General features: G+C 36.9%; 1 protein-coding gene and 1 long non-coding RNA gene across 2 annotated transcripts; both read right to left on the bottom strand.

Moving 5' to 3' along the window:
• Positions 1-6293: 6293 nt before the first annotated feature.
• LOC120176504 lies at positions 6294-11160 on the bottom strand. The gene is made up of 3 exons (XR_005521332.1): positions 10932-11160; positions 7175-7180; positions 6294-6306 (listed from the first exon to the last, which is right to left on the bottom strand). It is a non-coding gene; the product is annotated as an uncharacterized LOC120176504 (long non-coding RNA).
• Positions 11161-11954: 794 nt separating this feature from the next.
• Positions 11955-13765, bottom strand: LOC120176471 (pectinesterase PPME1-like). The gene is made up of 4 exons (XM_039182899.1): positions 13268-13765; positions 12526-12732; positions 12181-12446; positions 11955-12114 (listed from the first exon to the last, which is right to left on the bottom strand). The coding sequence occupies exons 1-4, from the start codon at positions 13763-13765 to the stop codon at positions 11955-11957; spliced, it is 1131 nt and encodes a 376-aa protein (XP_039038830.1).
• Positions 13766-15169: the final 1404 nt, after the last annotated feature.

Genomic DNA, 15169 nt, shown 5'->3' with positions numbered 1-15169 from the left:
AAAATATTTAGGATATGAAGATCTAATTTGTTAAAATATTATTCTTATACAATAAATTTATAATGGAGGGGAATTCATCGAATGACCTTAGTAGTAAAATAAAATATTGTTATCGTCCTAAATTCGAGTAGTTGGGTCAAGATAGTATCTGTTTATAATCTTTTTTTAATCATTGACAACGCACACCCCTTACAAACGTAGATGATCGAACTCAGGACCTTTAAAGTAGTTTCTTATTTAAAGATGATGACAAGTTAAATTGGATTAATTTTTTTATCAATCTAATTTGACAATAAAAACATAGCTCTTCACCCGAATCCAACCCAATTCGACTTAAATTTAGAAATGTCCCATCCGATTCAAAACCTAGTTTAAATTTTGAGATAAAAAACCACCTTTTGTAACAACCCGATTTTCAAAATAATATTTAATTGAAATTGGAGGGTTTAATTGTGAAAATTTGGCGAAAATTTAGGACTGAATTGAAAGATTTTAAAACTTGGAGCTTGTTTTAAAGTTAAATAAAATTCAGGGACCAAGCCCTGAATTTAACCTTGGAGTGTCGGCAGGCAATTGTTATATGCGTGATTTCTGTTTTGAAAAACAGAAATCAATTTCACAAATCCTTCCTCACGCACACAACTTCCAACTCGATTCCGAAGCCGTCCAAATTCCGATCGTTGTTTTGAAACCACCGTTGTGTTCATCATCGACCGAGGAACAAACCCTTCAAATTAATTGAAGCGAAACGCGACCAAACGTCGGGAATTTCCAGTCAAAGTAGCAACAGTTTTGTTAGCTCTATCGCCGAGAAAATCTTAAATTCACCGCTGATCGTTGCTTCGTTTACGACACCTCCCGCACCATCGTGTTCCTTGTGCCGTTCCAAGTCCACCGGTGTTCCCCTTTTTCTCCGGCGGCGGCGGCGCGTGGGGAGGTGAACTGGTCAAACTTCCCGATTTGATGAATTTGAGCTCTCCGACGTTCAAAAATTTGAACCGAGCTTTGTAAGTATCTCGAAAACGCTCAAAATAATTTTTAGAAATTTTTCCGTAATTTTTAGAGCCCCGGAGGAAACCTCACGCACCACACGCACCGCCGTAGGGCGAGTGAGTGACCGGTTCAACCGGTTTTCTTAAGGATTTGACCGGTTTGACCGGTCACGACCCGACCCGTTGACCCGACCCGATCGTTGACCGTTGATCGGTGCTATTCGGGTAAATAATTCAGTTTTGATGCTATTCTGGTAAATAATTCAGTTTTGGTGCTATTATGGTAAATAATTTGGTTTTGGTGCTATTCTGGTAATTAATTCGAAATGGGTGCTATTTTGGTAAAAATTTAAAAAAAGGGGTGCTATTTGTGTAAAATGTTCAACAGTTTGTTGACCTCCTTTGACCAGAACTTTGACCGGCTTTGACCGGCTATTAAACGATCGTTAATCTTTTCCGAGTATACCTATCCTGATAGTTTTCGACGTGCCGAATCCGTTTCCGTGGTCCGTTTTGTCAAATTCGAACCCAAAGATCTCCAAATCAACGGTCAAAGTGGTTGACTTTGACTTTGACCAAGAATTTGAATTTTGGAAAAGTCATAATTTATGTTTTTCGACGCCCTGATTCCGATTCCGCAATCCGTTTGGCCAAATTCAGACTCGAAATACCTCAAATTGATAGTCAAACCCGACAAATGCTTATATACTTAAGAAGTTTAGCTTTGAACAATTAAATAGGATTTGGGACTGATAAATATTGTTTGAAGGTACAAGAGACTCTCCGGATCGTTCGACAGCTCGACCCAGCTCTTCTAGATCAGTTAAACCATGTGTGCCAGTATTCACCCGTTCGAAAACTGTAGCAGAGCGTGGTGAAACCAGCAATCAGTAGATTTGCTATTTGAATCTATTGTCGAGGTGTGTTCCATACTTATTATTGAACTTTTTATTGGTTTTAATATGTGGTACACTGAATTTATTGGTTATTGTTTTATGGATGCACCAATTTAATGTGACAATTTATGGAATATGGCTGCTATCTAATTTTTGTTTTGAAATGGTATATGATTACCATGTTTTGGATTTATGGAATTTATGTCACGGTGCAATTGAATTTTGGAATTGAATTACGATAGAATAGCTCTGATCAAGCTAACTGGGCCTAATGTGACTCTTGAGGGCCCCAAGATGTTTCATTAGGTCGGCTTTCCTTTGCTGTGTGCTTAGTGTAAGCTATATGGACTTATTGACTTGGGCTTAAGGATACAAGCTTCAGAGCCTATCCTTAAGTCGGCTTTCTTTTTACTATGTGCATAAAGTAAGCTATATGGAAAATAATTTTGAGAACTACTGATGGTGTACCAGAAAAGGGTTTAAACTATGATTTCCAAAAGTTAAACTCTTTTACGAATTTGTGAGATTACTGGACTATGATTTGTACCTATTGTGATTTTATGGAAATGTTGGGACACTGAGCCTAGCTCACCTTTTGAAAATGTTTTCCCCCTTTCAGATACTGTTGGTTAGATACCTCGGTTCGAGCACTTGGAGGATCAACATATCTCTTGAAGTAAATCAGATTGTAATGTTTTTATCTTGCAAGTTGACTTTATTTTGGTGACATGGACCTTATTTTAAAATATCGAATTTTATAATGATGACTCTTTTGCTAATACTGCTCGGTTTATTGTGATTTTGAATTTGAAGACATGTTTTAAATTAAATTATTATTTATTTGTACTATATTTACGAGTTGGATTTTGATAGTATAATTTGTTTATAATTTCATGTTATTTATAATGTGATTTTATATTGATGGAATAACGGTTTCGGAAAATGTCTTTAATAATCATAATGTGATCCACTAGACTTAGTCGAAACGCATAGGCCGGGTCTAAGGGGTTACACCTTTGTTTTGAAAGTGCGAGTTCTACATGTTATTAGTTGCGAGCGCATACAAAACACGACAAAAGATATGTGCTTCATCAAAAAACTTCCTTAATCCTACATGGAGGAAAAATTGTATGTCATACCTCTATCGGATACAACTCGAACAAGCCATACTGATTTTGTTTTTTTTGAGTTGTAGCTTTTTCTAGGTTGTGTTGTACTCTTTTTCTCCATTTAAATTAGGTTTTCAATAAGGCACACAACTTAAGCACTACAACAAAATTGTTCTACTACGGCGTTTAGAGAGTAAACGCCACTAACTTTAAACATATAGCGGTGTTTACATTCCAAATGCCACAAAATGGTAACTTTAGCGGCATTTTTTATACAAAATGTCACGACAGAGTATTCCTTTAGCGGCGTTTGTATAAAAAATGCCGCAATAGGGTTCATCTATAGTAGTGTTTTTTCAATAAAGTCGTAATAGGGTTCATCTATAGTGGAGTTTTTATACAAACGCCACAATAGGTTCATCCATAGTAGCGTTTCTCAACAAACGTCGCGACAGAGTAGTACTTTAGCGGTGTTTGTATAAAAACACAACAATAGGGTTCATCTATAGTAGTGTTTTTCAACAAACGCTGTAACAGAGTAGTTCTTTAGCGGATTTTTTATACAAATGTCGTAATAGGGTTCATCTATAATGGCATTTTTTTCAACAAACGCCGCTAAACACGCGTAGTTTAGTGGCGTTTATATAAAAACATCGTGACAGCCGGATATATAGTGGTGTTTGTGTAAAAAAACGCTGCTATAAATGCATAGCCAATAGAAACCCTCCCAACGCAGATTTTAAGAACTCACACACTATTGTCAAAGCTTTCTCTTTGTCTATTCCATTTTAGGGTTTTTGAATGGAAGGAGCATCGTAGCAGCGATTATGATCTCCGAGCTTAATGATGACTATGTGAAGTTTGAGCTTTGCGACACCGACGCCTCCATAGCCAACGCCCTCTGCCGCGTTATGATCGCCGAGGTCCCCACCATCGCAATCGACCTCATCGAAATCAAAGGCAACTCATCCGTCCTCAACGACGAGTTGATTGCCCATCGGCTCGACCTCATTCCACTCACCAGCGAATGCGCCATGTCGATGCAATTCTCCCGTGACTGCGACACTTGCGACGGTGACGGGCAGTGTGAGTTCTACTCCGTCTAGTTCCATCTTCGTGCCAAATGCATGAGCGATCAGACCCTCGATGTCACTAGCAATGATCTCTACAGTTTTGATCATACGGATGTTCCCGTCAATTTTACCGATTCTGCTGGTTACGATTCTTCTGAGCAAAGGTATTTAGGATTAAAATTTTGAGAGATATTTCTAATTTTATAGGGATGGTAGCTTGTTGAATACATGCATTTCTGAATTTGTTTATCATGCAAATTATTTTTGAATCCGAATTACTTAAATTATCCGGATATAATTTTTGAAGATGTCAAAACTGTATCTGAAATTCTTTTTATCAATTGTTCTGCTTTTTTTTTTTCATGTAGACGCATACTTGATACTGTATCCAATACTCACAACTTAACCGACTAACATAAATTTGAACTCTCAATTAAGATGTGTTTTAGTCTATTTAACCTACTTTGCTAGTTTTTAAATTGTTGCATCCTTTTTAATCTGCACCCATAGCCTAACTTCTGTGATTAATCTCGATGCCACTTAGGTGACTAAAGATCTTAGTCGGCATCATTTTATCATCATCCATGCCATGTCCCATCATCTGAGACTGATCCCACCACATTTTGCATAACTAAGATCTTGACCGCCATCGGATTAAAGACTTTGTAATGCTGTCATTTGATAATTTCTGCATTTGGCTTGTTTCATGGAAGGAACATCTGACTTCGTAGTCTTCCAGGCTCTCAAGGAGTTTCCTAAAGGACTCGACATTGTGTACGAATGTGTTGATGGTAACATTTTTTATTTGTGCCTTAATGCTTTGGCTATCCGTGGGCGACTCATTGTGATAGGAATGATCTCTCAGGTTGGCTTTGAGAATTGCATTGCCATCATATTATCAATACACTTTGGAATTAATAAACAACGAAAACTTCATTGATTTAGATTAATTATGATGATACAAAATTTGATTTGAAATCATAAAGAATTTTAATTAAAAATTCATATATAATTTATATAAAATGAAATTCAACCCCAAAATCTTAAATTTCTTTAATGTGGTATAAATAATTTATTATATCAAAAGAATTCTCAAAACCTCAACCATACCTTAATATATTTCCAAAATACAAGTATGCCAACACTAGTCTTAATAATGATATAAATAATTTATTTAAGCACGAATCATGTGACCTCTATAGTAATAGAATTGTTGTTACCTCTTGAGTATTTGGGTTCGAGCACCATAAATGTTAGGGATATGAGCGTTCAATGTAAAAAAGTTGAGAGTTATCTTTGAACTGATATAAATTATTCTTGTGTAAGAATAAGAGAAAAAAATTTGGGAGGGTTTAAGTAACGGTTGACTAATTTAAGGTTAAGGAACGACAAATAATAGATACAACAGAAAATGTTATAAAAAGTACAACATCCTCCTACGAATCATCCTCTTGAAAATGGCCATTATCATCCTCAAGAAACGTGTGAATATGAAGTAGAAATTCCATCTGGGAAATGCGATGAGACTTGGTTGAAGTCAGAGAGTAATCTATTTCCATTTGAAACCGAGGTTCCCTACTTTCCATTATCATCACCAGCTACTCTCTTTAAAAATACCATTATCAACGCTGTCCTACAAGGTTCAACTTTGATGACGACAATGTTGTTATTCTTGTTATATAACTTAATCGGTGCTATTTAACATATATATTAATTTTTTAAAGATTATAATAAATTCTTAAGTTAGTTTGGCCCTCTACAAGAAATTTCGTCCTTGAAATTTACCTTATGAGAATAGTTGAGGAAACTGAGCCTCCATTGACTCCAATGTCTCCCAAGTAGCTTCTGAGGGGCCCTCGATTACTCCATTGAACTTTGACCATTGGAATACGCCTATTCCGAAGAACTCGCTCATCTCTTTCTAAGATCTGGATGGGCTCCTCCTCATATGACAAATCAGGTCTCAGCTCTACCTCATCAACTTGAATGATGTGAACTGGATCTGAACGGTATCGCCTTAACATAGACACATGAAAAACATCATGAATACGACTAAGATGGGAAGGCAACTCAAGCTGATAAGCAACAGGTCCAACTTTCTTCAGAATACGATACGACCCAATAAATCGCGGACTCAATTTACCCTTACGTCCAAATCTCAATACTTTCTTCCATGGAGATACCTTGAGAAAAACCTGATCTTCAACGTCAAACTGTATATCCTTCCTCCTTTGATCTGCATAAGATTTCTGCCTATCAAATGCCTCTTTCAGACGGTCACGGATCAATCTGACTGTGTATTCCGTCTCCCATACTAACTCAGATCCCAAAGTCTTCCTATCACGCAACTCAGTCCAACAAATCGGGGTGCGACACCTACGCCCATAGAGTGCTTCATAGGGTGCCATACGAATGCTGGTCTGGTAACTGTTATTATAAGTGAATTCAGCCAAAGGCAAAAAGTTCTCCCAGCTACCACGAAAATCAATTACACAACCCCGTAACATATCCTCTAGAATCTGAATTACTCTCTCAGATTGACCATCAGTTTGTGGGTGGAAGGAGGTACTATAATCCAATCTCGTACCCAAAGCCGTATGTATCGCCTTCCAAAATCTCGAAGTAAATCTCGAATCTCGATCTGAAATGATAGATAACGGAACACCATGCAATCTGACAATCTCTGAAATATACAACCTCGCCAACTTGTCTAACGTATAATTTATCCGTACAGGAATGAAGTGAGCTGACTTTGTAAGTCTGTCAACAATCACCCAAATTGAGTTCTTTTTCGAAGGAGTCATAGGTAAACCAGTAACAAAATCCATAGTAATACGCTCCCATTTCCATTCAGGAATCTTGATAGGTTGTAACAAACCTGATGGATGTTGATGTTCTGCCTTAACTTGCTGACAAGTCAAACACCTCGCCACAAAATTCGAGATGTCCTTCTTCATGCCGACCCAATGATACCTCTCTCTCAATTCCGACATCTTATCTCCACCGGGGTGCATAGCATATGGACTACTATGAGCCTCAGTAAGGATAGTCTGCCTCAACTCAGCATCATCAGGCACACAATACCGACCTTTGAAGCATAAAACTTCATCCTGATCAAGGGCGTAATCTGAGCTTGTCCCTTGCTCTACTTTCTCAAAGATGGAAAGCAAGGAGCTATCAAGGGGCTGCTTAGCTTTGATCTCATCAACCAAGGTCGGCTTAACTTGTAATTCTGCTAACAGAGTGCCATCGTCATATAAATTCATCCTGGCCATTAAAGATCTCAACTCTGTTACCGCCTTTCGACTCAAAGCATCCGTTACAATGTTAGCTTTACCAGGGTGATAATCAATCACGCAATCATAATCCTTTAGAAGCTCTAGCCAGCGTCGCTATCTTAAATTAAGCTCCTTTTGGGTCAGAAGATACTTTAAGCTCTTATGATCCGTGAAAATGTAACACTTCTCTCCATAAAGATAGTGTCTCCAAATCTTCAAGGCAAAAATCACTACTGCTAACTCCAAATCATGAGTAGGATAATTACACTCATGTGGTCGCAGCTGACAGGATGCATAAGCCACCACCTTACTTTCCTGCATTAGAACACAGCCGAGTCCTGAGTGTGACGCATCACTATACACTGTAAAATCCTTCCAGACTCTGGTTGAATCAATACTGGTGCTTGAGTCAATACCGCCTTTAATTTCTCAAAGCTCTCTTGTTGTGCCTCACCCCAGTCAAACAACACATTCTTCCTTAACAACTTTGTCAAAGGAGAAGCAATGATAGAAAAGCCCTCAACAAAACGTCGATAATAACCAGCCAAGCCCAAGAAACTGCGAATCTCAAAGATATTCTTGGGTCTTTTCCAATTCACAATAGCTTCAATCTTGCTTGGATAGACCTGAATACCTCGCGCAGAAATAATATGCCCCAGAAACGACACTTCTTGAAGCCAAAACTCACACTTGCTTAGTTTGGCATATAGACGATGCTCTCTCAAAGTCCGCAGAACGATCTTCAAATGCTAGTCATGCTCTGCCTCAGTACGAGAATAGATCAGAATATCATCAATAAAGACCACCACAAATTAATCCAAATATGGTCGGAACACCTGATTCATCAAATCCATAAAAACTGCAGGAGCATTCATCAAACCAAAAGGCATCACTAAGAATTCATATTGACCATATCTAGTGCGAATGGTCGTCTTTGCAACATCATATCCTTTAACTTTCAATTGATAATACCCCGAACAAATATCAATCTTAGAGAATACAGTAGCTCCTCGCAACTGATCAAATAAGTCATCAATCCTGGGTAGTGGATATTTATTCTTGACCGTCATCTGGTTCAACTTCCGATAGTCAATACATAATCTTAGCGACCCATCCTTATTTTTCACGAACAGAACTGGAGCTCCCCATGGTGAAGTACTATGCCGAATAAATCCTCGATCGAATAATTCTTGCAATTGAACCTTCAAATCCTTAAGTTCTTTTGGAGCCATGTGATAAGGTTCCATAGAAATAGGTGCAGATCCAGGATAAGTCTCTATCTCGAACTCTACCTCTCTATCAGGAGGTAAACCAGGCAACTCCTCTGGAAAGACATCAGGAAACTCGCTAATTGTACGGATCTCTTCGATCGTGGACAATGAACCTTTAGTGTTCAAAATACAAGCAATGAAAGTCTCATATCCCTTCCGGATCATACGATCAATTTCCATCGCTGAAACTATATTGGAGAGATAGCCACGCCGTTCACCAATTAACACAACAGTCCGACCATCTGAAGTCTTTAGAGTAGCTCGCTTGTATTCGCAATCCAGATTTACCTTGTGTTTATTCAACCAATCCATCCCAAGAATTAGATCGAACTCCTCTAAAGGAAGCTCCATAAGATCAGCGAGAAAAATTTCTCACTGAACCTCGAGAGGACAACGCCGAAATACTTTATTCACTAATTTCTCACATATTATGTAACGACCAATTAATTATAAACTAATCAAACTACTAATAGAAAAATAAAGGATACAATTCAATTTGTAAAATCTTTTGTGAGGTGTTATTCTTGTTATATAACTGAATCGGTGCTATTTAGCATATATTAATTTTGTTAATATTATGATAAATTCTTAAGTAGTTTGGTGGTTGAGTGTTTAGTATTACTTCATAGAGGTCTTTAGTTTGAATCTCTTTAAAAGTATAGTTTTTCATAAACAACGACGTTGTTTTTGGCTTTTTAAGCATCAAAGAGTTACGTTAAAAAACGTTTTGGTGAGGCAACCACATCAACAACGTCACGACACACAACAGCCACGTTTTTTCAAATTTCTCAAATTTCTCGTCGTTTTTTCAAATAAGATAATGTTATTTTATTATGGTAGTAATGTGATGGTGTCCTAATTCATTGGATGTTATCTTTTTAATTAATCTTGAGAGGAGGGCATCCTTCGCAAAATTTGCATTCATATAAGGATTATATTGGATGTTATCTTTTTAAATTGTAAATTTAAATATGATGGTGTCCTAATTCATTACATGTTTATGATATTCTCTAATTGCTTCAGCTTGAATCAAGATTCAATTGATAACATTGAGGCAAATGCCATGCTCAATATTCAATCCCTAAGTGAGAAATGGGCATCAAGATATTATAAGGAGTTCTCGCCGGATCCCCTACCAAAACTGATTTGTTGTTTCCCGGGAAACAAAATTTCAGCAAATAGGTTTGAGAATCATAGCATGAAATCTTCCTTGAATTTGAAGATAGCCCCAAGTGGGCGTAGTGGGAGCAGATTCTTGGTTTTTGCTATATGTCTTGTGGCCGATCTCACTGACAGCGGTCGCATTAAAGATCTTGAATTTATCTGTGAATATAACTGGTAGCCGCCAGTGGTAGTGATGGTGACGGTGGTTTTGAAAAGTACAAAAGCGAGTTATTTTGCGAGGCAAAGCATTGGACGAATGGTATTTGCATGGGTGATCATGTGTACATTCTGTGTGGTAAGGATATGGTTAGAGAAGACAAGAATTATGAGGAGGCATCGTTTCAATTCTGCATCAAACATGGCACATTCAATGAAGAAGAATATATGGAGGTGAAGACACCATCACTGATGTCATGAGATGTGATAAATCCAACCACATAAAATAGATCGTCCAAGAAGGAAATTGGCTTGGTTTTATTCATAGGAGCAATGGTGGCTGCAAGGAGATTCGGAATATGTTCTTGAACAATATCTGCTTTTATTCCACGACAAAGATGATACAAAAACATTCAACATATTTCAAGCAGATACGTTATAAACCAGAAGTGTCACCTTAAACTTGGATTAATTACAAATTTAAAGTTTAAAATAGTTACACAATTTAGTGCTCCGCTTTATGCAGAATCGACATAGATGAAAGACTAACCACGATCCTATTGATTCTATAGGGTGCATGATATAGTTTATGGGGTCAAAGTCATCATACATAAAAACAAATAAAAACAACACTTGAATTGCAGCACCTGAGAAGTGAAATGGTAAATCCAACATCCCACTATCGAAACACTGAATTCGACACTTGATATGCGATACACATGAACGCCATTAAGATGAAACGATCCCCGAGAGGAGAGAGAATTATTGATGCTGAAGAGGTTGGGACAATGAAAGATATTGATTGGTGAAAGCATACTGCAAGAAAAGCAAGTAGCACTTGAAGTGCTGTCCTGAAACCATAGGGAAAAGGTTTAAGCAGGGATAGTGTTAGGAAAAGGTTACGATGAAGACGACATAGGTCGGAATATAGAAAAGAAGAAACTGGGAAGGGTCCATGATAGATATCCCCAATTTCTTTGAGGCGTTTCCACCTGCCAAACACCACCAGGCGGGCTAAGTGTGGCTTGGTAGGTTGCAGTTAGAAGCATTAATCCTAAAATTACCAGTAATGCATTACGGTTCTCGCCTGATATATTATCCATATCACGGAAAATCAGTGACGATGCTTTGGTGACATAACTGGCGGTTTATTTCTCCAACTTAGGTATAAACTTTGAAACAACTTGAATAAAGCAACCACGCAAACCAGTAATGCTTTCTGTGTAACCATGTTGTTGGGAAACACCCAGTGCCGTCAAACCAGCTTGATCATGGCATGCTTATCAGCCTTGCAGTTTAATAGTAGTTTAAGCATCTGTTTAATTGATAGTTTGAGATAAAAAAGCTACATTAATCAATTAATCGTCTCTATAAAGTACAAAACAATCAATGTAGTTTAATTATTAACACTAAGGAGTCAAACCTGGGCCTCATTGCTGCTAGCTGCTATGTGCAGTGCTGTGTTGCCATTTTCATCCTTTCGATTCACCACTTCTCGATGATAGGCTGTCTTCATAAGTGTCCTAAGTAGGACTTGGAGAACATCTAGCCTTCTGTTTTCCACGGCTATATGCAAAGCAGTGCTATTTGAGTTGTAACATCCAGGATACTATCAGGGCAAGCCTCTAGAAACCTATCCAGAAAGAAGTCCTGGTTTGCAACTTTACTTACATAGTGCAAAGGAGTCTTACTCTTCCTTCCTCTGACACGAACAAGATCTTTTTCGATCTCCAAAAAGCAAGGCACCTCTTTATGGCCTTTTTTAACTGTTAGTTTTAAATAACATGTTAGTCTTAAGCGTATTATTATTGTTCATGCCATAATAATATTTGACTATGAAACTTTTAATAATAATAATGTTATTATATGGACTTTATTATCTTTCAGTTTTTGTTAAACACAGACATAACTGATAATAATAGTGGCAATGCCTTTATTCAATAAAATCGGTAAATAAATATATTATTATAATCATCATATGATTGGTCTTTAGGTATACTCTAACAATAGATTAATTAGATCATCGGAGGAGGGAGCAGCCATTTGGTGGCAACAACGTAGTCAAGCGACAAGAATGGTTCGGCTTCCTTTTCGGTTAGCTGCTTGGTGAATGGCTCCCGCCCACTGGAAGATGCGCCTACCCCAGTGCACTTGTATTCTCCATAGTAAACAGTTCTACAAAAAAAATAATTATCATTATCATAATTAATCAATAAGATTAGTGTGTGACCATCAACTTACTTGGCTCTTTCTGGTTGCATGTCATGAGACCAGCCGGCAGGATTCACAACGTCGGTCATTTCAGTATAAGCATAAACAACTCTCGGACTGCTCTTCCATGCCCTCCCCAAAAATGAACCCTTTGCCGTTCCGGTGATTTTTCCGTGCACAATGGAGTACCCGGTGTCCTCCGATGAACTTTCTCTAGCATGTGCCGTGATTACTGTAAGTTTCGGTTCTATTTCTACAATATTTCCGTGTCCTGCATCCCACTTTCCAATCAAATTCTGGCATATCATATCTATATATATATATATATATATATATATATATATATCGTATTTCATGTGTTTTCTAACTGTATACCAGATATAAAGATTTCCCACTTCCAAAAATGAAATCAACGGTGCCTCGAATATAGCAATCCTTGAAGAAGTGGTTCCCCCTGTCATCGCACACTGTATCCTGAAAACCGAATATGTTGCAGCCATAAAATGCCGATCTGTCACCGGATATTCTCAAGGCAACCGCTTGTGCTCCTTCCCTTTTCCCATCAGGCTTCGGAGCACTGTTCTATGTATAATAACAAATTATTGAAAGTTAACAATGTATTCAATTCAAGGAAGAACATGTTGTTAAGAATTTATAAGTGGAGAAAATAAATAAAACGATAAACATGTAATACGTGTAAAAGATGAGATTTAACGATGTTCAATTTTTTTTATTTCTACTGGTGAAAAGAATAATAATCCATTATAAACGTATAGATCATCATGTTCATCATGAAATATATTCTAGGGTATGTACATATGTATTAATAATAGAAATTTTTGTATGGACGTATACAAATAAAATTCAGATTAGACATCATCAATAAAATAAACAATTAATCTAAAGAAATTTAGATTTCAATGTCTACCCTAGATAACATATACATGCACATGCTAAGGATACATATACATAATATCTCATGTGTACTAAAGTTTGATATTTATTTATTTATTTAAAATATCTCAAAATATTCTCTTACTATCTCTATAAAGTTAAACATCAATTATAATTTGAGTTAAAATATAAGCATATGTGCTGGTTAAATTCTGGAGCTTACTATTATGTTGAGATAAGCACCCACAAAGTAATTAGACAAGGTAGTGAGAGTGCCGCTGTCTACAGTTCCATAGTCCTTAGCGGTGGCATCAAATGTCAAATTGGGCATGTTTTTGGGGTCCCCCACCAATGTAACGTAAGGCTTGTCTCGAGGGATCGTGATTTTCTCTTGGTAAGATCCGGGTCCGATAGATATTATAACGCGTTTGCTGTTCCCGGCTGGAACGCTGTCAATGGCTTTCATTATGGTAGCGAAATCTCCACCGTCACCTTGCTTAACCTTTATGATTTTAGGTTCAGCCTCGGCCTGAACTAATTCTGGGTCTAAAGTGCCAGCCCTTTGACTGAGAGGCTTGATAACGCTACTGAACCAATCATTTACCTTGGATTTGTCCTCTGGTATCTGTGTACTCTGAGACTGAACGATCGGAGCAAAAAAGACAATCATGCATATTGCTGCATAAACTCCACCGTTTTCGATTCCTTTTGTTCCTGTCATTTGTATTTTTTATTGTTGATATTGTGTTTATTTTTTCGGTGACTCTAATTTATAAGATAAATTTGTGAAGAAAAATATGTAAACATGAGATTTAGAGTGATCCTCGCTCCGCCTATCATTTTTTATAGTTCTTGCATGCACCATTAAGCTTGTTGTGTAATTCAAATCAATACTTTAAGATGGTCCCACTAGTGACTTGACACACGGCATTAAAACTTCTGGAATGTTCAAAATATATTATTATATCATTTTGTAATTTATATTAGAATTAATATACTTTTATAAAATAGAATAAATAAAATTAATTTTAATTATACTTTAACTTAAATAATATTTTTATTAAAATTAAAATAATAATGTATAATCTTATGATTAAATATTATACTCTCCTTAAGAATTTTAGAATTTTAGGTTCAAATTACATCATAATCTATCATATATATATATATATATATATATATATATATATATATAATATATATATAGTTCATTAATTATATCATGTGTTATTATCTTATCCAAAGATACAAACTTACTAGGAAAAATACACATAAAATATCATATGACGATAATAACCTTAATTAAAGCAATATTAAAATTTAATGACTCCAATATAATTTCTGTATTGCGGAGGATTGTTAGGATGTATAAGTGTGATTGTTTTGATTCAAGTAACTAAAAAAGAGATTTGACTGAATCGAATATAGCGAGGTTTTGGTGCGATGATGTTGTCGATTTTAGATTCTCGAAAGCTGTGGGTAATTTTTGGGGTCTGCTGACTGTGTGGGATAAGAGTCGTTTTTTAAAGGACATATTCTTTCTTTTATTAGGAGGTATGCTTCACAGTTTTCGAATTGCTCAGTGTTGAATGCTTATGCTCCTTGTCATGTAGGCTCACTATGGAATGAGAATATGGTTGAGAGGGGAAATTTAATTAATAATTGATTCATGGCTGGTGACTTTAATGCCATTCGAAACCATAGTGAGAGAATTGGCTGCTCTTTTAGTCAAACTGAGATTGCAGCTTTCAACACGTTCGTTGCAGAGTGTGATCTTTTTGGTATGCCTTTAGCGGGGAGGAATTTTACATGGTTCAGACAGGAAAATAGTAGGAACCGCCTTGTTTTGTTGAGGATGAATGGCTTCAGCTGAGATAACAGTGATGTTATGAGAGGATTGTTAGTGTGGCTCTAAGGATATTAGATATGTCTTTCCCCGTTTGTACAGGATGCTTCAAAGGAAATTGGTTGTTGTAGAAATAATTGTTGGCAATGGAAGCTGGCAGGACGTTGTATGGGAGATTAGTTGCAAGATGCTTGCTGGAACGAGAAAAACACTGTCTGGGAGTGGTTAATAAATTGGTCATGTCAACAAGAGTTTGGTGGCGGGTGATTTGGTTGTAAC

This window comes from Hibiscus syriacus, unplaced genomic scaffold (assembly GCF_006381635.1).
Source record: "Hibiscus syriacus cultivar Baekdansim isolate YM2019G1 unplaced genomic scaffold, ASM638163v2 tig00112249_pilon, whole genome shotgun sequence".
NCBI classification, from domain to species: domain Eukaryota; kingdom Viridiplantae; phylum Streptophyta; class Magnoliopsida; order Malvales; family Malvaceae; genus Hibiscus; species Hibiscus syriacus.
The sequence above is the reverse complement of the archived record's forward strand: the minus strand, read 5'-3'. Positions and strand labels throughout refer to the sequence as shown.